At 43.3% G+C, this 26,939-nt stretch overlaps 1 protein-coding gene across 7 annotated transcripts in view; it reads left to right on the top strand.

Annotated features, from left to right (window-relative positions):
* The window catches only part of Cacna1e (calcium voltage-gated channel subunit alpha1 E), a 492,139-nt gene that overhangs the window by 195,179 nt on the left and 270,021 nt on the right, over positions 1-26,939 (top strand). For all 7 annotated transcript variants that reach the window (XM_026787573.1, XM_026787575.1, XM_026787572.1 and 4 more), the window contains exons 4-5: positions 2,407-2,512; positions 3,321-3,460. In XM_026787573.1, coding sequence (XP_026643374.1) covers positions 2,407-2,512; positions 3,321-3,460 — 246 coding nt within the window. The remainder of the gene's footprint in view (positions 1-2,406; positions 2,513-3,320; positions 3,461-26,939) is intronic.

Genomic DNA, 26,939 nt, shown 5'->3' with positions numbered 1-26,939 from the left:
TGGCTTTGGAGCCTGTCCTGGAACTAGCTCTGTAGACCAGGCTGGTCTCGAACTCACAGAGATCCGCCTGCCTCTGCCTCCCGAGTGCTGGGAGAGACCTGCTGTTTTTCATCAGGGTTCCTAACAATGTTCCGGTGAGCGCCATTACCAAGAGATGCTCTGAACAAAGGATTGCTTTGGTGAAGCAAGTTTGGAGTGTGCTGTGTCCTGCTCCCCACCCCACTGTGTGTGCAGTCACACACTGTATACAGTCACACACTGTGTACAGTAGCAATAAAGGCTCCAAGCCGTCCTGCTGGGAAGGAACCTACTTAACTTTACTTAACCCAGGCTTCCCTCATTTATTTGATTGCAAGTTTCTGTACCACAAGTATTTTGTGACCTACATTGTAGAAACAGCACCCCAGATTCCCTCAGCTTCTGTAGCCATTCATCAATGCTGTGTTGGCACACTGTCAGTTTCCTTTCTGGACCGATTTCCTAGGCAAGGTCAGAAATTCCTCAACCACCACTTTTGCCTCACTGTCGCCTGATTGGTCTGGGAATTCCAGGCACCAGCACCAGGCCCAGGATTGCACCAGCACCAGGCCCAGGATAGCTTGACCTGCTCTAGAGTCTTGTGGGATACTGGACCCTGTGTTAGTCCTTTGTTACTCTATATGCAAGGCTCTAGGTAGGGTCAACTATGTGACAGAAGTGTTCTCCTTCTGATCCTTGTGCTCTGGTGGTCTGGCCAGGGTTTGTGCTGGGTGGACACTTGTCCTAAGACAGCGGGTGTGGTGTGCATGCTAGTGTGCCTGCAGCATGTTTGGCTCTCAGAGGTTGCCCTTAAATTCCAGACTTTGAAGCAAATAAAACGCCTAGTAGTACTAATGGAGCCATGCAGTGGCTCCCCTGCAGCTGTGAGGGCTTCAGGAAGCGCCATAGAATCTGGGGCAGGAGTCCATCCAACGAGGCCCATCCATTTTCCAGATCAGGTGGCGGAACATGAGGAAGAAGAGGATCTCAGGGTTGGGGGTGCTGTGTGAGACCTGGAGATGTGTGGGAAGGAAGACTGCAAGCTGTGGGAGAATGCTTGTGACTCAGGGGTGCATGGAAATGGGGGAGAGATGGTACTACCGAATGTGGTGGACTAGAAGATTAACCTTCTCTCTAGCCTCCTGTGCTAGCCCTACAACCAGAGCAACTGGTGGGCACACATGGCCTTTACCTGCAGGATGCTCTGGTCTCTGCCCCTCCCCAAAGGTCACTGGGTGCTCATTTGATGGGATGGAATGAGAGGCATGGGGGTGGGGGCTTCTTTATGATCTGGCTGCCTTCTGTATAGGAAAGAGGTGTTTCGGTTCTGTGTCTTACTCTGTGCGTTGTCAGGAGAATGGTCTCCATCCTCTCCTCCTTGTCAGATGAGCCGTCCTTCTCTCTAGCTCGAGCTGTGGAATTTGCCAGAGAATAGGTTGAACTGCAAGGCTAGTGACACATCTGGCTTGTGTTTGTCATAGCGGTAATTACAGAATGAAATCCCAATGTGCAGGATGACTGGGCCCTGGGAGGGAGCCCGTGTTTCCCTTTTCTAGCCATCGCCCTGCCTCCCCTGAGCTTGCAAAGTCCTTCTGCAGGAGTCAGGGTGCCTGCTTTGAATCATGTTTTTCAAAGAGGTGCAGAGAACACCTCACCTGTCTACAGAAAAACAGCAGGGGAAAGCTTGTATGTTTACTCAGTGGATTCACAGTTTGGTTCATGCTATGCCCTTCTGATCCCTATAAATGCAAAGGCTTGGGAGACAATACGGTGAGACCAAGCGCTTCTCCTGACCCCAGGATGTGCTTTCTGTGTCAGATATTAAAACAGAAGGGGGCTCACATGGGATGGGGAATGGCTTCCTCTCCTGAGTTTCTTCTTTCCATCGGTTGATCGGGGGGCTCTGGAGAGAGGGGTGATTCTAGATGTGATTCTGAGAGGGCGACAGGCAGCTACAGCCGGGTCTTTTTTGAGACTAAAGCTGGTTCTTCTGCCCAGGCACCTGAAGCATGGGAAGAGCAGGCTCCTGTTACAAGGTTCCTCTTGCTTCTTCCTTCTTTCCCATCGATTTGAAGCCTGGTTAGTTACTGGATTTATATTTTATTTCATTCATCATTTGGGGGATTGGACATATGACCAGCTCTATTATTTACCACCTGCTTCCTTTCCTTAGAGAAAATGCTTTGTTTTCACACACCAGCCCTAAATGATAATGCCTCTCATAGTAAGGGCCATGAGGTGTGCTGCCTGCCGGCTTGCTTGCGAATATAAATCATTCAGACTGCAAAGACCAATGGGAAGGAAGAAGTCTCTGTGTTTATGTCTGTGGCCATCTTGAAGGCCATATCTTCCCTTACATGAACTCAATCCTTAACTCCTCTTCTTCACGCCATTTGAGTACATGATCCTGGCCACCATCATTGCCAACTGCATTGTCTTGGCCTTGGAGCAGCATCTTCCTGAGGATGACAAGACCCCGATGTCCAGAAGGCTGGTATGTGCTGGCTTCCTTCTCCCTTTCTCCCCCTGGTTCCCTGACTCCACCCTACTTTCCACGCTTTAATTCTCACACAGCTCTGCAAAAACTGTTCTTTACCAAGGGACAGTTAACAAGCAACCCCATTGGGACTCAAGAGGAAGAGGGCATTGCAAATACTTGTGTGTGTTCACATGGTAGTCAGGCAAGAAGAAGGGGCAGGCAGGAGGGCCATCCCTTCACGCCTCTTTCCTAAGGGACTGTTGAAGTGAGAAGGAAGAGGGAGGGTCACAGAGAAGGGAGGAAGATGCTGAAGGCTGAATGTGTTGGTGTGGTGAACTTGCTAAATGCTGGCATCCTTCTTCTCCTAGAGGAACGAGTCACACATCTAACGTATTCCTCCAGAAGAGAGCACACAAGTTATTTGAAGTCCAAACACATGGGCAAGTGGCCAGCCTAATGACCCAGGCATGAGAACTCTGAAGTTCCCAGCTAGTGGACAGACCAAATAATGGAGAAATAAAGAAACTCCTAGGCAACACTATGCCACTGGGGACCTTCAGGAAAAAGATGTCTAGTCCAATTCTCTCTCTCTCTCTCTCTCTCTCTCTCTCTCTCTCTCTCTCTCTCTCTGTCTGTCTGTCTGTCTCTGTGCGTGTGTGTGTATTTCATGCACTTTCAGGTCATCTGGACCTTCAGTAACCTAAGCTGTACCTGTACGTAGGGCTGTCCATCATGGGTACACAGGAGATAGTCAAGATGTGCCTTTGCCTGTACCTGATAAGGAACAATCCTTTTATCGTTTCTCTGTTCTTCATCTTCACAGGAAAAGACAGAACCGTATTTCATTGGGATCTTCTGCTTTGAAGCTGGGATCAAAATCGTGGCTCTAGGTTTCATCTTCCATAAGGGTTCATACCTCCGCAATGGCTGGAATGTCATGGACTTCATCGTGGTCCTCAGTGGGTGAGTCTCCTTCCTTCTTGCTCTTCTGTGTATGTGCATGTGTGCGTGCATGTGTGTGTTGGGAGGCTCATGGTGACATGAAATAGCCAGTAGAAGAAATACGGAGTGGGCAGAGATCATGATATAAAGCATAAGCTAAAGAAAACGATCAAGGATAAGAGTCTCCATGTAGCTGTACCACAAAGAACCCATTTTCGGAGGTTCTGGATACATATGACATTTGGCAGGGACATGGGACTCTCAGGAATGCTTCTGGTTTTCTGTTGTGGTCTTGCTAGATTTCTCAATACCCAGTTTTCCAAAAAGGAGCCTTTTCACTGAAGCAAGTGGCTTGTTCTGGTCTGGAGAAGGGGTCATCCCAAGATATCAATCAACTGATGCAGCAAAAATGTCCAGTTTCTTTGGGTGATTGGAGAAGACTTCAATTATGTTTTCTGAACTAAAATAAAATTAACACACTGAGAACAGACTAAAATGATTCATAGATTTATTAATGGCATAAAATTGAATTACATCAAAATGCTTGATAAGTCATTCCTTAGAATTTAATATAGTGTATATTGGGACTGACCCAGTGTCAAAGGCATGTATGGGATGGTGACCCATGAAGGTGGATATTTGACATATCACTCATTTGGGTATGAACATAGTTTGAGGATGATGGGTGGATCCAACACTGTAGGCAGCAAATGTGATGGACTTTATAGCATTGGGAATGTTGGTAATACCGTACAGGCTCCATGGCTTGTGAGTCTTTGAGTCCATTGGTGCTTGCAGGGGGAAGGGACAAATCTGTGTAGGTATGATATCAAGTGTTTGGCATGGAAATTTCCTGACTTAGCTGCCTGGCTTGCTTAGCAGAGCTTCACGGGTCATTGAAGAGAGGGACTGTGTAGCCACCATTATGATGGACGAGTGTGAGGAAAAAGGAAATTTGTTGGGAGTTGTTGGGTAAGGGTAAAGTTTGAGAAGGTGAGCTTGGGAGCCATGTATCTCCCCACTGTCTTGTGTTACAGACCCAGTGTTTACATTTAGTTTTTAGGCCAATTGTGATTGAGCAAAAGAGAAGTAGGTGAAGACCTAATGGTATAGAGTATAGTTTATAAGCAGTCAATCTCAGTAAAGGTAGTGGATGAATAGGACTGATTGATCATGTTGAAAAAGTATCTGCTGCCTTACAGAAGGATTTTCTATAGGTCATTTTTCAAAAAAATACTCTAATGGTACATTTTAAATATGACTTAGTATACATAGTACCACAGGAGTATATTGTCACCAAAAATGTAGCACATCTGAACAGTGTTTTAAATGTCTCTAAAATCCATAATATAAGCTATATTAAAATAATTCCAGGTGAGAACTTAAATCATGTTATAATTCCATTTGGAATAAAAGTGTTGTTGGTGTTGCTGTTGTTGTTGTTGGTGGTGGTGGTGGTGTGTGTGTATTTGCTGTTCAATGTTCTATGCACTGCAAACATTTAAAATTTCTGGTCTAAAGCTGGGTGGTGGTGGCGCACGCCTTTAATCCCAGCACTTGGGAGGCAGAGGCAGGCGGATCTCTGTGAGTTCGAGACCAGCCTGGTCTACAGAGCTAGTTCCAGGACAGGCTCCAAAGCCACAGAGAAACCCTGTCTCGAAAATCCAAAAAAAAAAAAAAAATTCTGGTCTAAGCCACTCATTTTCATTTTAAACTATCACATACTGATTTTTAAAAATACAGAAATATCAAAAGAGGAGAAAACCTTTTCACTGATTAAGAGCAATTTCTGATTTTTATGGCATCTTCTCCCAGCTTTCTTGAAAGCTAAGCAATCTTTCTTTCAAATGTCTGTAATTTTGCTGCCTTTCTCAATATATGATGAGCATATCACGTATCCTTCCATACTTCTCTGAAATTTGGTGGTTACTGAACAGCACTTTGTTAAGTGGATGTACACAGTTTGCTTCTTGTTTCTGCTCGTTATTTGACACTTAGATTGCTTTCTGGGTTTTGCTATAATAATTATTAAAGATGCTCTAACATACATCTTTTGGATGTCACACTTTACTAGACAGTTTGACAGGTTGAAGTGCAGTCAGTTCTTTGTATCTTTGGCTTCCGAGCAGATCCAGTGAAGCGTGGATAGGAAATATTTAGGGAAAATGCATCTGTACTGAGCGCAAAAGAACTTTCATCCTTATCACCATTCCCTAGGCAGTGTAGAATAACTAATATTTACATAGCATTTATGCTGCAGGGTCTTGTAGAGATGATTTAAAGCACCCAGGAAGGAAGATGTGCGTGCATACATTATATGTTAAAACATGGCATCTTATATAATGTATGTGAGCGTGTGTAAATTTTGATATTCACAGAGTCTCAGAATCAGTCTTCTCCAGGTACTACAAGACAACTGTACTTGACAGGGGAATCTGGTGGTGCTGGCGATAGATGTGGGGTCTGTGGTGGGTGTGCGGAGGGGAAGGACCCTCGCCATTTGACCAGCCAAGGGAAGATTCATAGGGGCTTTAATGGAGCTGGCTGTCACACTGTTGAAGGAGCAGATTTATGGGAATCAGCAGGGTACTCTTGTTGTTACAGCCAAGAAGCCCTCAATTTCTCACCTACAAGTCCAGGGAGTGCTAGAACTTCACAAGTCAGCTGTCCTGTCTAAGCCGTCTGCTCAACTCTCTGACTCCTCAGACTCTGATGGGCTCTCTGGGTGACCTTGAGAAGCTGCTACTTTCTAGTTGACCCAACAAGACTTTGCTCCTGATCCCATCCTACCATTGATCCGACATGTGGGAGTTTTTTTCAGTTAACATGTTGATGGCTTCCAGGCAACAGGTTCACTGTGCACGTGACTGCAGAGGGATAGGGTTCTGACCCACGGCAGTGGAACTGTCTTACATCTGCACGTTCATCTACTGCCTTGCTTTGCTGCTAAGAGGCATATCGTCTCTGAAGCCAGCTCATGTTTAGAATCCTGCCACGGCAGAGCTGGATGGAGCTTTCTTCTCTCTTACTGGTGTATTAAACTACCGGGCACTTTACAATTATGGGGTCTTAATATCAGTTAAAGGTGTTGTAGTACTAACTAGTGAGGCAGGTAGAACAGACCTCAGAGATGAGTTATCAGTACCCAGGGACGGTGTCACCTGCTTTCTGGTGGCAGATGCTGGAGTTTAGATCATGCCTTCTGATGCAGAACTAATACCTTTTAAGCCCATTCCGTGCGTCCCCTCTCTTGGCCACATAACCTTTTTTTTTCCTCCCATCTTGACACCTGCATCCAGAGTTATCCCTGCTGACAGCTCTTCCTTCCCACCTTGTCTTCAGGTGTCACCTCACATTCCACTCTTGTGCACAGGGGGAGTGACAGTGTTGGAGCATGACACAGTGCTTCAGGGCTGACACTGCACAGCATCTCAGCTCTCAGTTTTGGTGTGGGGTGGGGGCGGGAGGCGGGAGGGTGGGTGCGGTGGCATCAGACGGCTGGCTCAGCATGAGACCTGTCATCATCCTGTAGCTAAAAGACAAGTATTTAGGGGCACTGGAGTCACCATATTCTGTCTGCCACCCCTACCCTTTAGTATTCTTAGTTGAAGTTGTGCATGGCTTAGCATCTGTTTATGTTGATTAGTTCATGTAATACCTATAAACCCATAAAAAGGGTTGTCTGAGTCCATTTTCTATTACAGAATATCAGACACTGAGTGTTTTCTAAGCAACTGATATTTATACCTTGAGTTTCTTGTGTCTGGAAAGTTCGAGAGCTGGCACTAAGTGTCTGGTGAAGCCCTTCTAGTCCTGTCCACACAGAGTCAAGGACATCATATGCTAAAGAAGAGAGGGAAACTAACCCCACCCATCCTTTTATCAGAAGTGTGCTCCTGCTCTAACTAGCCATTCTGGTTATAAGGGCCCTAATATACACTTTAAGGACGTATCCATAAGACCTAACCACTTCAGAAAGGTACCACTCCACATGTTACAATGCTGCCTAAATTTCAACAGGGGTATTTTACAGGGGACATTTAAACAATAGTAGGAGTCTTTTCCTCGTCTTCCAAATGATGACACCGAGGCTCATAGAGGGCATGTGTCTAAACAGCAGACACCTATCTAGGACTTGAGCCCACACCTTCTGCCTCTAAGTTCTGTCTTCAGCATTCTTCTTTCTCATACCATCAATCACCTTTGATACCCCATGGCTCTGTAGTCATAAATCTGTGATTCATATTCCTTTGGTCCCCAGCAAACAGTGGCTGGAGTACAGCAGGGCTGCACATTGTCATACATGTGTTTCCAGTTCACAGCTGGGGCTGCAAGTGTGGCATGAGAAGCCTCCTGTTTGCTTGTGAGACATCAGTCTATGGGCTTGGAAGATAGTGCCCTGCTCTGTGGTATAGAAAGCATGCCAGCTCTTAGTGGAATGTCGTTTGGTGCAGAAGGTCCAGCTGACTTCTTCCCTGTCTTGTCTAGTAACTTGTTTAGTAACACATTAATTCATCTATTTGTTTATTCAGCAAGGCGGATATTGTGGACTGAGAAACACCCTAATCAGTGTATTCTCGTCTCTTCTGAAGTGAACATCTATCTACTAGAACTTCAGCTCTCTCTTAAATTGGTAGCAGTACAGGAGGACCTATGTTTAAACTCTCGTCAAGCCACCTAGTATGTACTAACCTTAATAGGAAGTTATTGAACCTAAATATATAGAGAATGATTGGGTATGATAAAAACTCAGTCACCTCTAAACCATTGGTGAGAGCGAGTCAATGGGGAGACATCTGTGCTTATGACCTGTGTTCATCTCTTATGTTCAGCGTCTAGAGTGTAGTTACTGCTCACTAAGTTCTGATGTATTTAGCTGTCCCACTCTCAAAGTCTCTTGTCCTCTATAGGATACAAGAGCCGAGGGAAGTCTGGACCCAGGGAGGCAAGAGACCATCTCCATATCTTCCTTTTGGTCTCACCCATCTGTATCTACAGCCCTAGCTCACACTCTTAGGGAAATGGAAGCTGAGAGTATGCACCCCAAACTAGTAAGAAATATTGGGCTCTCAGCTATCTCCCTCTGGGAAGTGCTTCTTGAGTGTTATGAGTAGAATCAGTGTTTCTAGAGTATCTGGAGGCAGGCAGCAGGGAGAAAGGAGTTCTCAGTATTACATTGGATGTCTTATAACAATACTTGGCATTTAGCAAACCAAGGGCCAAAGCCTCCATTTCACAGATACCTCTAATTTGTAAAAGTTGTACCACAGGTAAGAATTATTAGGTTTAGTTATTCCCCAGGCCCAGCTCAGGGATGAATATGCTAAGGCACTGAAAATTTTAATAATGACTTTGTATCTAAATGAATGCTACATACAGTACTCGCCCTTTACCCACATTTTAGCTTCCTACAGTTTTAGTTTATCTGTGGTCAACCACAGCCTGGAAATATTAAGTGGATGATTCATAAGTATTGAATGGCCTCCCCTTCTGAGTAGCATGCTAAGATCTCTGGCTATTCCTTACAGTCCTGCCTAGCACATGAACCAGCTCTTTGTCCAGGGTGCTCATGCTATGTATGCACACCTGGCCATAAAACAATAGCCCCTCTGTTATTAGATCCTCTTTCAAGGTACTGCAGAATGTGGGTTCCAGTGCTCCTTACTTGACAATGGCCGTAATTGCGAATGTAGTAACATCGGCAATTTTTCTAGTGTGTTGTTGGAGCTTGTGTTATAATTGTTAGTTAATTTTGTTAATCTCTTAAAACTGTCCAGACTATAACGTAAATGTTATCGTAGGCAAGTAGGTGTGCAAGCCCAGGGGAAGGTATGTGTGGAGTGCTGGGCTACTTGTCCTTCTTCACGCCTCCTGGAAGTTTGGGGCCAGATCTCTTGCAGCTAAGGGAGGCAGTTCAATATGAAAAACATGGAGTTTGAATCCAGACTGTGTGTCTGGGTTCCTTCTCTGAGCTACACTACCCCTTGAGTTCAAATATGCTAGTAGCTGTCCAGTGTAGCTGAAGAAGCTCCCTACTCTCTTTATTTCCTCGGTACATGTTTTGGTTCCAGCCCAGTGGTGAGCTATGCTGTTCCTCTTGCACTTGGGCGATCTTTATTTTCAATTGTGCTACAGTCCTGATGCTGTTACAGGGCTGCTCTTTGAGTTCAAAACCGCTCTCAATGGTTAGATTGTTGTCCCATTAAAAATGTTAGTTAGCTCAGCATACACTCTGGTATCATGGTAATAACCTGTGCTGTGGGCAATGGACCTGTAGTGTAAACACTGTAGTATGCATGAGTGTGTCTAAACCTTGTGCCTCTGCTAAGGTATTTGCAACCAGGCTCAGGCAGCCACTCAAGATATTGAAGAGACATTACTGAGTACTCAAAGTCCTGGGCACAATGCGAGGCACTCGAGATATTGAAGAGACATTACTGAGTACTCAAAGTCCTGGGCACAATGCGAGGTGTGGGTGGGTTAGGCCAAGTATTCCTCATCAGGACAGTGAGCCTACATGTCATAAGCATTCAGAAGAAGGGCGTCGTTCGAGACCAGCCTGGTCTACAAGAGCTAGTTCCAGGATAGGCTCCAAAACCACGGAGAGACCCTATCTCGAAAAAAAAAAAAAAAAAAAAAAAAAAGAAGGGCGTCATACTTGACTCTTGAATCCCAGGGAACGCTTCTTTAAGGAAATAAGATAAATGTCCTGAGGTGCACAAAGGTGTCACAGGAGACGGTGCATCTGTTTCCGGCCACCCAGACCCAAATAAGCACACAGAAACTATATTAATTACAGCACTGTTTGGCCAATAGCTTAGGTGTATTCCTAGCTAGCTCTTACATCTTGCATTGACCCATTTCTATTAATCTGTGTATCACCATGAGACTGTGGCCTCCCAGTAAGATTCTTTCTCCTTTGGCGGCTACATGGTGTCCCTTTGACTCTACCCTCTTTCTCCCTGCATTTACTTTAGTTTTCCTGCTTAGCTCTATTCTGCCCTGCCATAGGCCAAAGTAGCTTCTTTATCAACCAATGGTCCAGTGGTGATAAAACATACTCACAGCATACAGAAGGGAATCCCAAATCACAAAGGGATGGGCCATGTCAGGCTGACAAGGAAGAAGGGTTTTGCTGAGAAAAAATTCTGAGTGCAAATGCTTAGGGGTAAGGACGCATGAGGAGACAGACAGAAAGGCATCGCTGGGAAGTTTTTGAGTGGAGTAGTGAAGAGATACTTGTGGGGAGGTCAACAAGTCTGGTCTGTGCAGGAAAGCGTATACTTGAACCTGAGCAACAAGGGAGCCCTGACGACTTGAAGCTGGGGGTGGAGTCCTCCTTAGAATCCTGTTCTGGCCATGGCACAATTCTTTTAAAAACTTCTTTTACCCTGGGATCACCTCTGAGGAAAGACATGGCAAAGAGAAGGGAACCATCTCTGTATCTTCAGCTCCGACTTCAGCTTCTTCCACCTCGAGGAGAGAGGGAAGACAAAGGAAAACGTGGGCAGGGGAATGCTGCAAGAGAGCGGGCCAGGCAGCCTGCAGCCGCAGCAGCTCCCAGCCAGTGGTACACACGGAGTGGTTTAGCCCAAAGCCTGTTTGTAGGAGGATGATATCTGGAGCTAAATATACATCGATAGGTATTTTTAGAGGGTTTCTGTAAGAAGGCTGCCCTAACATATGAGTTTCCCTAGCAGCTAAAGATCGAGGAAAGCACAGTTTTCCTCTGGGAACCCTGTCTCTCCGGTGCTGAGAATGTGGGGGAGGTGTTGCTTATGCAGCCCCAGGGGCCCCCAGCCCGATTCAAATCCCTGCAGTAATAGTGTGATAGCCCTGGGTATTTATATAGCAAATCATGTCAGGGAGCCTCGTGGTAATTTTTACAGACTTGTCTTGTACTGTCTTTTAAGCTGTGGGTGGGCCAAAGCCAGAGGTGGGACAAAGGGAGTCTGGGTAGAGGGAGGAGGCAGGGGCTTGTAATTTTGAAAATGGGAAACTGACCTGAATAAGGGGATACGAGGGGCTTTGAGTTTCCCAGCATCAGCGAAGCAGGGGCCTAGGACTTAGGTGTCCTTGAGATTGCCGGTGGGGAGGCCTGGAAGTCCTTAGCCTCCACTGCTCTTGAGATTCTTCCTCTCAAAGCGGAGCTGGGAGCTGCTTCTCTGGCAGCGCTCCACCTCCTCCCTGGCGCTTTGTTCATTTCGAGCTCCACGCTGGGGGAGCACTACAGCTACTGCTCCCTGCAGCATCTTCTTTGATCAGAACACTATTTCTGAGCCAGTTGTATGATGGGAGAGATACAGTTCGGATGCGGAATTTTCCTTTTTTCCCCCCTTCTTTATTTTTAGAATGAAGAGGTCGATTCAGGGAAAGAAGTAGGCAAAGGGCAGAGTGTGGAGCTTAAAGATGGGATCCTGTACATTCAGGGAGGCTCCAAAATGAGATCGGCAGTTAGGAAAAGGCAGTTTGGCAGATTTTTCTCATGCCTGTCCTTTTTTTTTTTCTGTTGAGATCTATCACTGGTTCACTGGACAGATAATTATTGAGCACTGACTAAATTCCAGGTGTAAGGACTTGGCGTTAGGAAATCTCTCCCCTTCAAAGGCTTCTTGCTGTCCCCACTGGCAGAAGTTCAGTCGGCAGATAACGGAGCAGGGCTAGAATTAGCCATGGTGGCCGCCAAGAAGAGGAAAAGGCAGAGGGGAGTGAAGAAAACTCGGGGATACTGAGGCAGCTTGGTTTGGGGCCTTTCTTTCTGGATTTATATTCACTCAAGGTGACTTCGGGAAAGAAATTGTGGCGAAGTTCTTCTGCGGACCACTCTCACCCCTGTGCGTTCGATTCACGTGCTCGGCTGTGTGAGGCCTGGAGTGAGGGGTCCTGAGAATGCAAAGCAGAGGTTTAATGTACGACGTCGTTCTCTGGACTCTGAAGACAGGAGAGAAATTGAAGGGTGTTTGTGTTTCCCTTGTGTGGATAAAATACATCCTCCTTTGGGTAGACATTGTAGCTTGTGTCTGTGCTGTAAATATAGTCCACAGTTAAGTATAAACCCACTGGTGTGAAACGTGAAGACGCAAGGCACTGTTTAATGTCAATGAAACCAGGAAATTAGCAGATGTGCCCGAGCATAGAGTGGTTTTCTGGAGGAAGGGCGAGGTGGGAGAGCACAGATTTAAGAAGACAAAAGCACGGGTGGACTGGTGCGATGGAGGAGTCAGTAAGAGCAAGCTAGGTCAAAGTGGTTCGGTCTCAGTCACTGCATTAATAGCTGGGAGAATGGTGAATTCATCCCGCGTTTTCACACAAGGGAAACCTGATATGCATGTGGCTAAGTGCTTTGTCCAGGTCCCGCTAAGTACGATATATGAGCCAGGGCTTGGAGAGTGGTTTCTTTAATGCAGATAAAGATCCCAGCGCATTGTAAGAAACAAGAATATTATCACTGAGAACATTCAGAATGCCGTGTTTCCGTGGACTTCATTCAGAACGGCCACCCCTCTCTCACTCATGCTTACGTCAAAGGACAGTTTCACTGAAACTATTGGAATTCTGAAACCATGGCTGTTTGTGAAACCTCTCTTACTATCATTTTGTGCCAAGATAAAACTGAACAATAGGATAGCTCGCATTTCTTTTTAGTAGTATATCTAATTTTATCAACACTGGGACAGTCCTCCACAGCTATTATTAGTAAGAACAACAAAGAAATTCCAAGAGTAAAAGTTGAAAGGAGGCTTTCATTTTTAATTGTATCGCCAGTGAGAATGTCTCCTCCTCTAGCGCCCCATTTCTTCAATCTTACTGTTTGGTGTCTTCTTTCCCTTGCCTCACTCTCATAAAACCCTTAGAGGCCAGAGGGCCACCCACAGGAAGGAGACATCAAGCCTGCAGGGAAGTCAGCCCTTGCACAGAGGGGAGCTAACTTCCTATTTCTTCCCCCTTGTCTTTCAACTCCTTCCTTCTAGGCTGCCACTCTCCTGTTGGCTGCCTGAGCCATGGTGACAGGACAGCTAGGGAAGGGGCTCAAGGCCGTGGCTCTTCTCCCTGGCTCCAGCTCTGGAGCAGTGACTTCGAGGCAGAGTGACAGGTGTGACGGCTGCACACTTCAGTTCTCATCAGCCATGTTTTTGCAGTGATTTACATGACCGTGGGAGGTACATCCTGTACCATGACCCTCCAGAGCCCAGCTGGACCTTTTGCAGCCACTCCTCACCTCATGACTGTTTGACTGGACCTGGGGAACTGCGGCTAAACCTGTCATGGCTTGGGGTGACTTTGTTGTTGTGAAAGAGGAATGATGGCTGTACCTCTGTGACCTGACCCACTGAGGCCTACAGCCACATACGACTTTGGAAATATGAAGGGAAAGCTGACCTTTGAAGAGTTAGGAGAGAAGGAAAAGGAAGAGGCAGCCAATATTATTGAGCACATCCCATGTTCAGACATAAAGCTGACTGCTGGAGATTCAGGAATGGACAGAGATAGTTTCTATTTGCATTTGCTATCTAACGGAGAAGAGAGACACACATTTAAACGGAAATGTCATAGTGTGCTGAGTAAGTAGGGAGAAGGGTCAGGGCGCTGGGATCCTGGACCCAATCAGAAGGAAGGCGGGAGGACCAAGAAAATAACGATGATATTGAGGCTGATGCAGTGGAAGGAGAAGGAGGGAAAGTACTAGGAGAGCTTCAGGAAGAGGAGAGGGCAGTGCGCAGGGCTAGACATAGCAAACACTAGGCACAACTGGGAAAGGATAAGATTGCTTGCGGACTCATGGTCACAGTGACCTGAAGGAAGAAAGAAATATTTTTTCTGGGAGCACACTGAGGGGTTCCAGACAGGACAGTGAACACATCTTCAGGGAGGGGCACTGTTTGCTGGGAAGGAAATAATGTCACTGAATGACTCCATGTCATTTCAGAATTAAGAACCTAGAACTAAGTCCCCAAAGAATCTTTCTTCTGCCTTGTCTCCTCTTTGAGCCTTCAGCTATAATTTTGCTTAACTTACTGAAGTTGTACCAAAAACAGTCCTCTAGACCGTATAATCTATCCTACTCCATTCTAAAGACTTGTTAACCTGCCCAGAGAGGAGACACAGTTCCTGCCCCCTGAGATCATGCTTTGAGCATCTCCTACTGATTCAAATAATGGGTGAGAATTGATGAATGTGGGCTTTTATTTTCAATGTTCAACAGAGAAATTATTTTAAAAATGCTTTGCCGAGAACATTGCTATATGATTATTATAATTTTTATTTTCCAAATAGAACAATAGTCAAAAGATCAAGCCAACCCACATGCTTGTTTATGGGATGTTTCTCTTCTCTCTGCTCCTTGGGCTCATGACACATCATGATGCTGAATCTGGATCCTAATTGAACTCTGGTTAATAACCACGATAAATATAACATGTTGTGATCTAGGGGCTCTTTGTGGGGAGCTCAGAGTGCTCTGTAATTTACCACCTCTCACTCTCCATCTGAGAACTGGAAATGGAGCCCACCCATTCCCTTTCTAAGTATTATGTTGTTATAGAGCAGGCCTCCCAGATGTGTCTTTCATATCTGATTGTGGTGATAGACACGGGGACTATTAAATTCTTTCCTGGTCCTTTCTGCTGACCACTTGTATTCCATGCCCTCTTTTTCCTGAAGTATATTCAATCAGCTCTTTTGCAGAGCTCCGTCTATTGAAGTAACTTGGACATCTGGTCCTTTCTCTTTAGTGAACAGAGTTTGGGTGAGGTTCTTCCTTTTTTAGGGACTCTGATCAGATCAATGTTTAACCAGGCAGTTCTACAAATGAAGGGGGAGGAGCTTCTGGGGTTTCAGCTTCCCCAGGCAATTACTGGACTGAACTACAGTGAAGCCAAACAGGTACACATTTCTGGGAGGATGCAAATTTTAGAACCATAGTCATGTAAACTTAAAGCAAGATTGGATCTCAGGGCTCACCAGTCATCCTAGTAGTATTCAGCTGGGAGCCATGGGACTCTGGAAACTCCTGGGATTATGTAATGGATGAGCAAATCTGTGGTCTCATCTAGCACTGGCTGTTCCCAGATAAGGTTTTCTACATGTAAGCATCACAGTAAGAGTTTTTCTAAAGTGTGTGCATGGCGTTGGGATTTCCAGATACTAGTGCATTTAAATGCATTGTTGATGAATAGTGCCTTTTTCTTTTCTTTGGTGAATCAGCAAAACACAGTGATTAACAATTGGGACTTAGCAGATAAGTAAATTCACATTCATCAGCTATGCTCTTGACTACCTGTGTGAGTATGGGCAATCATTTAGTTTCTGCACACCTAGGTGTCCTTCACTTACACTAAACAGAGTTGGGTGACTAGGGCGTTTTAGTCATTGATATTAGTCCTCTGGCAAACGAAGTGGGACTTTGCTGTGGGACAATGGTCTTATAGCTTGTCACTTGTATTATTTTAATAAAAAGCTTATTGGCCAGTAGCCAGGCAGGAAGTATAGGCGAGGTGACCAGACAGAAAGTAGAGGTGGGGCGATGAGAATAGGAGAATTCTGGGAAGAGGAAAGGTTCAGTCTGCAGTTGTCATCCAGGCACAGAGGAAGCAAGATGAGAATGCCTTGCTGATTAAAGGTATCAAGCCACATGACTAATACAGACAAGAATTATGGGTTAATGTAAGTTATAAGAGTTAATGAGAAGCCTGAGATAATAGGTCAACCAGTTTATGATTAATATAGACCTCTGTGTGTTTCTTTAGGACTGAACGATTGTGGGACCTGGCGGGACAGAAACCTCTGTCAACAGGTCTTGAACTTTCTGGAATTAGGAAGAGGTTTTCAAACTTGGTAGATTAAGAATTGCTGAACTGTTGTAATTAAGTGTGCTATTCAGTGTTGACTGTCAATAAGATCTGTAATCACCTAGGAGACATAGGATTACCTGTGAGGGATTATCTTGATGATATTAATGGAAGTAGAAATTCACAACAGAAACATGGACAGTAGAGCAGTGTGATTTCTGAGCTTGGGTCCTAGGCTGCATTAGGGGAATCATTTGATTCCTGACTGTGGGTACAATGTCTCCACATGATAGACTATACCTTCCTCAAACTGTAAGCCAAATCAAACCCTTCCTTCCTCAGGTTGCTTTTGTTAATAGTAATCTTATCACAGAAACAGGAAAGCGATGAAGATTCCAATTGTTACAGATGAAGAACAGAGACTTGGAACCCCCAAAGGATCTCTAACACTCTTGTGTCTAGTTGGAAGATCACCCGCCCACAGCTGAAGGTGAATGCTAGTGTTCAGTCTTGTGGAGGTGCAGTGGGAGAAGTAAAAGTTAGATATAGCTTTTATACTCATGAACAGAATGATTTGACTGGAGCAGAGTGTATAGATGAAATACACACAGGAGACTGGAACATTGAAGCCAGGTTCGAGCACAGTTTTGCACAGGGTGGTGTAGAAGGGGAAAATGTCAGTTGGGTTAACACCCAGATAACTGCCTGGGGTCACATCTTTCATAACTGGCATAGGTATCAATGTCTTTTCCCATTGGTTAGAAATGGATCATTGAATAGTTTTGTTTTATTGGTCACTTGCCTATCTTTCCTCTTTTCATCTAGTCTTAGGGTCATAAAAGAACATTTCTTTTTCTGAAGACTTTTCAGTTTGAACATAAATGTTGAATTGATTACTGCCCGAGAGAAGAGAGCAATGTTGGAGTTTTGTTTTTTTTTTTTTTAAATGTGTTTCTGTTTCCTGAAACTCACCAGTGCAAATTTATAGATTCATCACAAGCTGAGAGACTTCACAGGGGAATCAGAAACAGGAAAGCAGGTGTAATTTAGAGTTTGGGAAACTCTCACTGTCCTTGGCTCTTATTGCAGCAGTAGGGGGATGGGGGAGTGGGGTCTAGGAGGTTGGTGTTCTTTTACCAGATTTCTTTTCTTTTCTTGTCTGTTACTCTCATGCATGCATGCATATAATGTGTTTTGATCAAATTTACCTCCCATTCTGTCCCCTTCAATTCCTTCCCTATCTCTCTGCAACTTCCTCTCCCAACTTCATGTGCTCCTCTTTAGCCCCACTGAGTCTGCTTAGTGCTGCCTGTATGTTCATGAGCGTAGGGCCATCAACTCAAGCATGAAATACCTTTCAAGAGCTGTGTCCCTGAACCAGCTTTCTTAGTAACACTTTTTTTCCTTCCTCCCCATCCATCTTCCTTTTTTTCCATCTGTCTAACAAATTATGTGTTAGGTGCCCACTGAGTGCCAGGTGTTATCATGGATGATGACATACCAGCAAATGAGCAGAATTGCTATGGACCCTGCCTATACGAAACTTACTGTTAATCTAGGTTATAGAGAAATTTAGAAGACATGACGTTGCCTAGTGTGCACTTGGTAGTGTACAAAAACAGTGATCTCGTAGATGTCTTACCAACACTAAACTGCTGTGTTGGTATAACCCACTCAAAATATTAAGACTTTAGTGATGGACGGATCTAGCTTGAACTTCAGCTTTTCTACTGAGGTTTCATTTTGACCAACTTGTTTAACCTATTTGAATCTAATATTTTAAAATATTTTTCTTACAGGGTTGGTGATCTAGGTTGAGCAGGGTTAAATGTTCTAAAAATATCTCTCAAATTTCAAGGGTTAACATAATACACTATCTCTTGCTCCTTAAACAGACAAATTTACTTGGTTTTTCTCCACTTACTGATTTAGAGACGAAGGGTCTAACCTATTGAGTCTGAACCTATCAACTGCCAGATCTCATGATTTTATCCTTTACAAAGAGCCAGAAAGTGAGAATATGGAGGAGGGATACTCTTGGTTTCTTGGTATGTAAATGTGTACATACAATGTTTCGGCATCCTGTCAACAAAAAATTACATGTGGTTCAACCTAGCTGCAACAAAGCCAGAAGATCTGACCCTCAGTGTGTAGCTCCTTCTAGGCCATAATAGTATGCTGCTGAAAGGAGGGCAAGGAGAACATCATTCTGGATCCTTTCCAAAAGACCAGTGGTCACCTGTCAATTGTCTGCATAAGGATTAAATAAAACGCTTGTATTGTCGGACATGTGAGAGAATAACGAGTTTTCTTTTGATTATTAGTAACATTATTAGGTAAATACTTTACATGCATATAACGTTTGTTAAGAACTGTGTATAAAAAGATGAGAAACCTGTCTTCAAGGAGCTTTCAGATTTATGTAGTGTGTGTATGTGTGTGTGTAAATAACTAAATATGTGATTTTAATTTGATGTTATCAGTATGGATTCTGAAGAAAGGACCATGGGAATAAACTTGTTGATTCTGTCTCTCTACGAACCTTTTGTTGGGTGCTTGCTGCATGCAAGGCCTGTTGAAAAGCAGCAAGAACAAGAGTCCAATGAGGAGGTTGTGTAGTTATGGTAATTTGGTTTCCTTCTCGAAGGCACCATCTATTGGCAGTTGATGGGTACAAGTGTAAGACACCATTAGATCATCTTACTGTCTCTTAGTGAGACTTTCATCGATAAGAATGAGAACCAGCTTGCCTTGTTTCATTTCTTTAGTTTCTTTCTTCTCCTCTTCAAGATCACAAAGATGAGCTCTAGTTAGCCTACTGAGGCTATTGACAAATGTTGGCCAAGACAACCCTGCTGGTTAACACCTGTCTGACTCTGAATTCTGTGTCCCAGAAGCCCAGGGGTCTGGGAGCCAGTTTCAGAGGAAAACCAGCTGATCTATTTACTCATGTCTTTTCTGTTGTTAGCTTGTATCAAGATAGCAGAAGAGTTTTAGTTGTGGGGTGAGCATAGCTATGATAAAGAGATTAGAGAAAGAAGCAAGTAAATGATAGCCATGGGTCTTCAGAGAAGGGATTGTTAATGTGGCAGAAATGCTGGAATAGTCCTTTACGGTGTCAGCTTCAATTATGTTACTCCTTAGTGCAGTTTGTGGGCTCTTCATAGGGTCCTGCAACTGGATCAGGAAGAGCTGCTTCTCCCAAAACAGCTTAAATTAAGTAACTAACTAGTTAATGTGCATGCACACCCATATGTACATTCAAGTTTTTAACAAATTCTGTGTTGTAAAATTTATTTTATGTGTGTGGATGTTTACTTGCTTGTATGTCCATGTACTGCTTGTGTGACCAGTACCCAGAGAAGCCGGAAGAAGATGACATTGGATTTCCTATGTCTGTATGGAAGTGACCGACAGTTGTGAGCTGCCAAGTTGCTGTTGAGAATTGAACCCGAGTCTTCTGGAAGAGCAGCCAATGCTAAGTCATCTCTCCAGCCCCATGAATGCATATTATAGCATATATGTGGCAGTCAGGGGACAACTTGAAGGAATCGAGCTCTCTTTTCTGCCTTGTGGGTCTTGGAGCCAACCTGAAATAATTAGGCGTTGTGGCAGTTGCTTTTACCCGCCAAGCTGTCTCTCTGGTCCTGTGTTGCCTTTTGATTGCTTTTGTGGTGAGTTTTCCTTGTTTGGAAGAACTTAACACATTAATATTTTTTGTAATGAATAGCTTATATTCTTTTTACTTTTTTATTTTATGTTTTCTATTTATTAGATCATATATCTTTCTTCATTTTAATTTTTTGAATCGATCACAGTGTTATAATTTCTCATACCTATCAATCAGTTTATTAAGTTCTGTAATGGAGACTCCTTTATAGTCTACAGCCATGGATATACAGAGAGCACTATGTTTGGAATTGGGTTTATAGATGTTTAGTATTTACACAGAGCTAATAGTAACGTAGTCGAACGTACTCAATTCTAATTAGAAGTAATGTGTTGCAGTTGAAAACCCATCTAGACAAAAATTAATAAGATCTTGGTAGTGATCTTCATTGATGGTATAACTATTGGGCTTATATAGTTTCTAAGTCTTAATTTTGTGAGACACACTGGCCTAAAGGTTAAGATTTGATGGAAGGACATAACTTAAATCATCTGGTTCTCTCATTGCTGCTGGTATCATTCCCTGTCCATATTTGTCTTCTCCCCTTCCACTTTTCAATAGAAGTTCCTAGAACACTTTGTGCTGTTATCTGTATTCTGGCTTCGGTGCTGCAGAGAAGGGAACCCATTAAAGCTTGGTGGGGCTCCTGTGAACAGCTAGCCTGGAGGGAATATGAGGGAAGAGAAGAGAAAGAACATGAAATAAGAGTGTTAGACTTTGGGCCTCTTGAAGATAGGCCCTAGGTCCAGATGTGTGCCCAGGTTATCTTTTATTAGACTGTATCTGTGTCCATGTTTCATGTATTCTTTTCATATTATCTATTGCCCTGAGGAGGCTCTTGAGTGCAAGCAGCGTGGCAGCAAAGTTCCCCAATAGCTTTTGTTCTTTATCAGTGATTTTGTTGGAAGGATTTGCAAGCTTATTCCCTCCTTTGAAGAAAGCATAAACTGCTTCTACAAGCTGCCCCAGGGCTAGATTCTACTGCCTTTCCCTAAGCTGCTCTAGGGACAGCCCCCTCCCACCTTCTTCCAACCTCATTAATGTCCCTAACCCCTGACCTTGACCGGTTTGGTCTTTTCTTTGCAGGGAGGTCCAGCCCTGATCTCCCAGGTTGTCAGTAAGGCAGACAAAGCCTGGTCTTGAATAGATGTTTGAAACTGAATTTGCCTTAGGAAGGACAGAGACTTAACCCTTGTTTTACTAATAATTCTGGCCTGCTGTTTGAGGGCAGACTCATTTCTCTATAGGAAAAACTGAGACTTGTCTGTATTTATATAAAGAAAAGGGGGAAGGAATGCCTAGTTAATGAATTTTTAAGGATAACTCCCTTCCACATTTATCATAGAATAAAAGCAGAACGAGACATCAAAGGATTACAAATAGGGTATTTGTCTATTTGTAGTGACATCCTAGAACCACACACATATACATGCATATGTGCTTGCTCTCCCCCCACATCCCTCTCTTTCACCTTCCTCTCTTACACACACACACACACACGATAGAACTTTAAATTTGTTTTTATATCTTTGACATTTTCCTACTGAGCAAGAAATTCTTTTTACAAAGTAATGTCTTTGCAACACCATTTCTATCAGTGGAATTGATACTCTATGTGGTCATCAGGAGGAGACCTTGGAGAGGGTCCTGGATGCCAGGATTATCCAGACTCTGCCAGGGACCCTTAGGGCCCCTGACTGAATGCAGTTCATTCACTAGAACTTGGAAGGGCTAGAAAGGGAGACTTTAGGGAGCCATGAGCTGCCCAGTATGACACTGAACATTTCTAAGTGGAGACATTTTCCTCTAGGGAAAAGGGATCATACCTTTTTATTAAATGAGCCTCTGACCCACACTGTAGGACCATTCTGTTAAGTGTCCTCCCAAGCTCTGTGAGCTTGAGAATGTATCTGGCTTTTACCCTCCTGTTATCCAGACTCTTCTGTTTTCTGTTATGTTTAATGGCTTTGTACACAGTGGATTACTGAGATTTTTTTTCTCCTTGCCTGTTTGTACCTTGGTGTTATAGTGAGGACACTAGATCAGAGGCCTCAGAAATCAAATGAAAGGCTAGGGATGGTAGGCAACTGTCCTTCTACCGTTATTTTTTTATTTGATTGTTGGGTGAGTGGCCAGACCTAATTTTGGGGGGATTCCCAGGAGCCCTCTGGGCTGAAATCTTTAGTCACAATGTGATCATCATTGTATTTCCAGTTCCTAAAATAGCACAGTAACTTAACTTCGAATGCCAGATTCAACCTTTCTCTGGTCCATCACCACATGCTTGATTGAATACCTTCTTTACTTTTGACAAAATTTTCTTTCCCCTTTGAAATAGCAAGAAACATTATCTCTAGGCATCTGAGATTTCCACCAACTGAAGCCCCTTCTCTCGTCTTGGTGTTCATTGCCTGTTTGTCTTATTACTACGTCTAAGAAAGGCTGGGTTCTCTTGTTTCTGCCCTACCTGTTTCCTTACACTGCTGTTACTTTTTAAAAAATTCTTCTTGCCTTTAGCAGGTTCATTCTATGACGTTCTATCTGGCGAAAGACCAGGTTCCTTAGGGAAATAGCCTTCTACTCTGCACCTAACATGTAAATGACTTTTCCTGCATCGGCTAGCATTGTCCTTCTTGTGCTATTTTTTGAGGGCCTCTTATTTCTTTGCTGAGGCTGACAGTGGGGTTATGTTCTCCTTTCCCTGCTCTCCAGGGTGATTTGTAGTCTCAGACCTATAATAGATGTTATATAGACAAATTCAAAGTCAGTGTAGAGGTTGGAACCATGTCCATGCATCCTGCCCACCAATCTGAGTGGAGGGGCTTTTTCTTATTCCAAGTCCACCCATGCTCTCCTCAGGGTGTATCTCCACTAATACATCCCACGGCAGGATCTTGGCCTTGACCAACTCTTAGGGCCATTGATATTGAGCGAGTGGGTGCTGAGCTTACATTCTTGCTAATAGTTCTGGGGCTGAAGGTACAGAGTGACAGAGAATGTGTCCTTGATCAGAACTTTGGAGAGAACAACGTGATTCTCCCCTTGTGTTTCTGAGGCAGTCAGTGTTACCTACCCAACTAACTCAGAGGAGGGGATTCTCTTTCTGTGTGTCGTCACTGTGCTGTTTAAAATAAGCGAGGTCTCGGTACTACCGGTTGTTTGCAGGGCAGATTCTTTGCTTCTTCAATTAATCTCTCTTCCCACTTGCCAGCCCCCACTTCTTCCTGGACAATTAGCAAAGTGTTTGGTGTTTGGTTTGGATGAATAATTAATCCAGAAGCTTTGTGAATGATTCATGGCCCATATGCTGGGGCAACAGGATGTGGTGTCTACGTGTTTGTGTGTGTGGCACATACAGAAGGTCAGAGGCTTGCTTCTCCTTAGGTCGGTGGTCCTGCGTTTTGTGTACCATCCAGGAGGTGGAGCAGGTTACGTGTGGTCTTCCTTTAGGAGATGCTCCAGGAAAAAGAAATTGTTATCCACGCGTGTATGTATTTTAATTCTGGACTGTTGTATGGTTTGGATCTGATTACTTAACAAATTGGAGTTTATCTGTTCTAAATTAGCTATTGGCTGTCTTCAATATGGGTGGCTGACTTGATGTTTCCAAGCATTAAAGGGAAAGAAATTTCTTACTTTGCTTGCATAGAGGTAGGGACTAAGGACATTTTTTTTTCTTTAGATCTTAACCTAGTTGTTCCTTGTTACTCTACTAATTCTGTTTCCTGGTATAGCTCCTTCACTGGGCAGGGAGAACACCCAGTTACAGTTCACTCTGTAGGCTTTTCTTTGCCTTTGAAGAATGTTTTTACTTAAGTGCTTGAGAGCAGGAGGCTGATGCCTGATCTGTAGATATACCACTTCCCCCTCTGCCTTCCCATTTTGAGTAGAGAATCCTGAGTATGCCCTGGTCCCTAGAAGCAAACAAAGGAGAAGCAAAGCTGCTACATTAAGTGCTAAACTGAGTTCACAGTCTCTTAGGCAGTCAGAGTCTACATCCATTGTATAGGGGTGGAGCAAAGAGTGTGGGTGAAACCCAGAACTCTGATGAAGATATGACACAAGTTTGGGTCCTTTCTTTCTTAGGGAAGTCAGGAAAACATTTCCCTGTATTCCCTAGTATATTCTAAGGTTATACTAATCTTTTTTATGTTCCCCATTTACATAGCACTTGCTAGTATGTATGGCGTAAGAGTTGACTATACCTATATTTTCTCTATAGCTTCTCAGCTCCGTTAACAACCAATCACCTCTTCTCCACTGATTTTAGTTCTACTTTTGTTGTATACCAAATTCCCATATTTACATTATATTTTTAGGTTCCCTCTTCTACAATTTTTTTTTACAATCTGCAATTTTTACAATCTGCAATTTTTATAATGTGTTCTTGATAACTGGTAGGGTTAATCTTCCATATTCTTAAGGAATGATCTAGGGCATTATGGTTTTATATGAACTTAGATTTGATGTGTCAAGAGTTCTAAAATTTTGTTGGAAATGAAGTAGGTTTATTGACTAGAATGGGAGGAATTAACTTAACAATGTCAAGTGTTAGTAGTATTTCTTCACTACTGAAAACATAGTTTAGGTCCCGTGACAGTTTGTGAGAGTTCTCCATTCAAAACCTTTTATTTTCATATTTCCAATGTTGTGTCTAATTTCTGCTGCTGTGATGAATGTATTTTTGCATTTACACTCAAATGCTGCTAGTGTACATATAAACATTGTTTTTATTTGTTGATATATTAGAAATATCAAAGTCCTTTTATTAGTTAAAACAATTCTATAAATTCTCTTAAATTGCCTGTATAACAAATTATATCAGCAATAAACAACTATTATTGCTTTCTCATTTGCCTATTTATATATTTTTCTTAGTACACCAGCCAACATTGCTAGGAAGATATCAAATAATGGCAGTGAACAAGGTCCTATTGTTCCTTCTTTAAAGCTTTTCATTGATAGATGTTTCTTGGAGAATGAAGAGGAACAACTTATATAAAGAGCATAAGGACTAACAGTCAATGAGTTTTGATAATAGCACAATGCTTTAATTAACAAACTAAAAGGCCATTGATTTCATTCTGTAAATGATTAAACATTGAACTTATGAATGCCCCTGGAAAAATTCAGTTAAAAAGTTTGACAATAAAAGTATTTTTTTGCAGTGATTATATGCATGGGATTATGGGTGGAATGTGAGTTGGTGATATAAACAAAGGTTTTATTCAGGAAATCTGTAGAACAAAAATCCGTAGAATGAGTCACGATGAGAATATAATAATTGCAGCTAAGAAAGTGTGACATTGCACAAATTGAAATAGAAGCCACAGGCAAAAGGAAACAGTAAAGAAATAAAGTAACAAAGTTCAGCAAATCCCTTAAAAATCAAGAGAGGGGAGAAAAGAAGCAATTAGAAAATAAGGTGATTTAACTGGGTGGTGCTGGCACACACCTTTAATCCCAGCACTCGGGAGGCAGAGGCAGGCGGATCTCTGTGAGTTCGAGGCCAGCCTTGTCTACAGAGCTAGTTCCAAAACAGGCTCCAAAGCTACAGAGAAACCCTGTCTCAGAAAACCAAATAAATAAATAAGGTGACTAGAAGCTAGAGTAAAAGTAAGCCCTGATCAGTAGTAACCAGAACAAATGTACATAGAACCGACAAACTTTAACACCCAGCTGCATAAGAGGACAGTGGGAAACTGAAAACAGTGTGGGTGGGAAAAGATGGGCTATATAAATGTCAACAAAAGGAAGTGAGTCGTGGTTATAACAGGTAAAAGCAGGAAGGTGACAGCATTAGGGACAAATGGTTCCTCACCTGAGAAGATTCCAAATGTATGTGTGTTCAGATGATATCTGCTGGAAATTGGATTTGAATAAAATTCAACCAAAATTTAGAATTTATAAAAATGGCATTTTAGGCAGGGTAAGTAGAACCTCGTTGGTTCCAACAGTTAGGCACCTAGACTGATAATGAGCAACAGGAGAATGGAGGTTTTTAATAACCCTGGGCCTATTCAGTCTTTCCAGAAGACTTGGTTATGACTCTACATAGAGAAGATACTGAAATAGCAGATGAAATTTAAGTTTGTTCACACACACATATATGCATATACATTTACACACATGCACACATTTATCACATACAGAGAGAGAGAGAGAGAGAGAGAGAGAGAGAAATATGATTCTTTTAAGAAAATGTTAGTGGGGTTTTTCTGTTTGTTTGAGGCTACACCTGAATCTACTGATATGCTAACTACTCAGTCGGACAGCTGGGATTTCCAGTCTGCAGTCACCACCGGCTCGCGGCTGCCACCAAATGTAATTTTTAACTAAGTTTTCCTCGTTCTATTTACCAATAAAGACTCAGGAGTCAGATGTTGGGGTAAAAACTGGCTAGCTCAGAGAGGCCAGGGAGCAACTGAGACCCAGTAAGAGCTACCCCAAACCAAAAAGACAGCCAAACTCCAAGTCCCTCCCTGCTGCTTCCTGTGGGCCTCTCCTCCCTCATCCTGGCTCCTCTCTATGACTAATTCCTCTCCACTAGCTGCTGGCTCTCCCCTGCTCCAAGGTTGGTTTTTATTTACAGTCTTGGGTTTCATAGGGCTATCAAATATCACACAACATGTTAGTTTCTCTAGTTTTTACTCTTTGGTGACTGGAAACGCTTCTAATGATTGTCGCATTTCAGAGGACTTTCCGTCCCCCCCCCCCTCTGAAAACCATAGCATGTTTTCCTTTGTTTCTGCTGTTCTTGAGTTTCCCCGGTCTGTGCCTTAGGTGGTGACTTTTGGTTTTTGTTCTCAATGGCATTTTAGAGGGAGGGCAGCCCTTTCCATCCAAAGGTCAGTAGCTGCAGTCACTCCTAGAAGTACTTTGGAATATATCCCCTCCCACTTCAAGTTTTTCCCCTTTTATTTCATTTTTTTTAAATATTGCCATCTCTTCATTTTGCTTTTCCTGTATTTCTAGTATTCATTTGGCTGATCCTGTAACTCTCTATAAATCCTTTAAAAATCTTTTTCTTTCCTTCCTCCCT

Source organism: Microtus ochrogaster (genome assembly GCF_000317375.1).
Source record: "Microtus ochrogaster isolate Prairie Vole_2 chromosome 6 unlocalized genomic scaffold, MicOch1.0 chr6_random_2, whole genome shotgun sequence".
NCBI lineage: Eukaryota > Metazoa > Chordata > Mammalia > Rodentia > Cricetidae > Microtus > Microtus ochrogaster.
The sequence above is the reverse complement of the archived record's forward strand: the minus strand, read 5'-3'. Positions and strand labels throughout refer to the sequence as shown.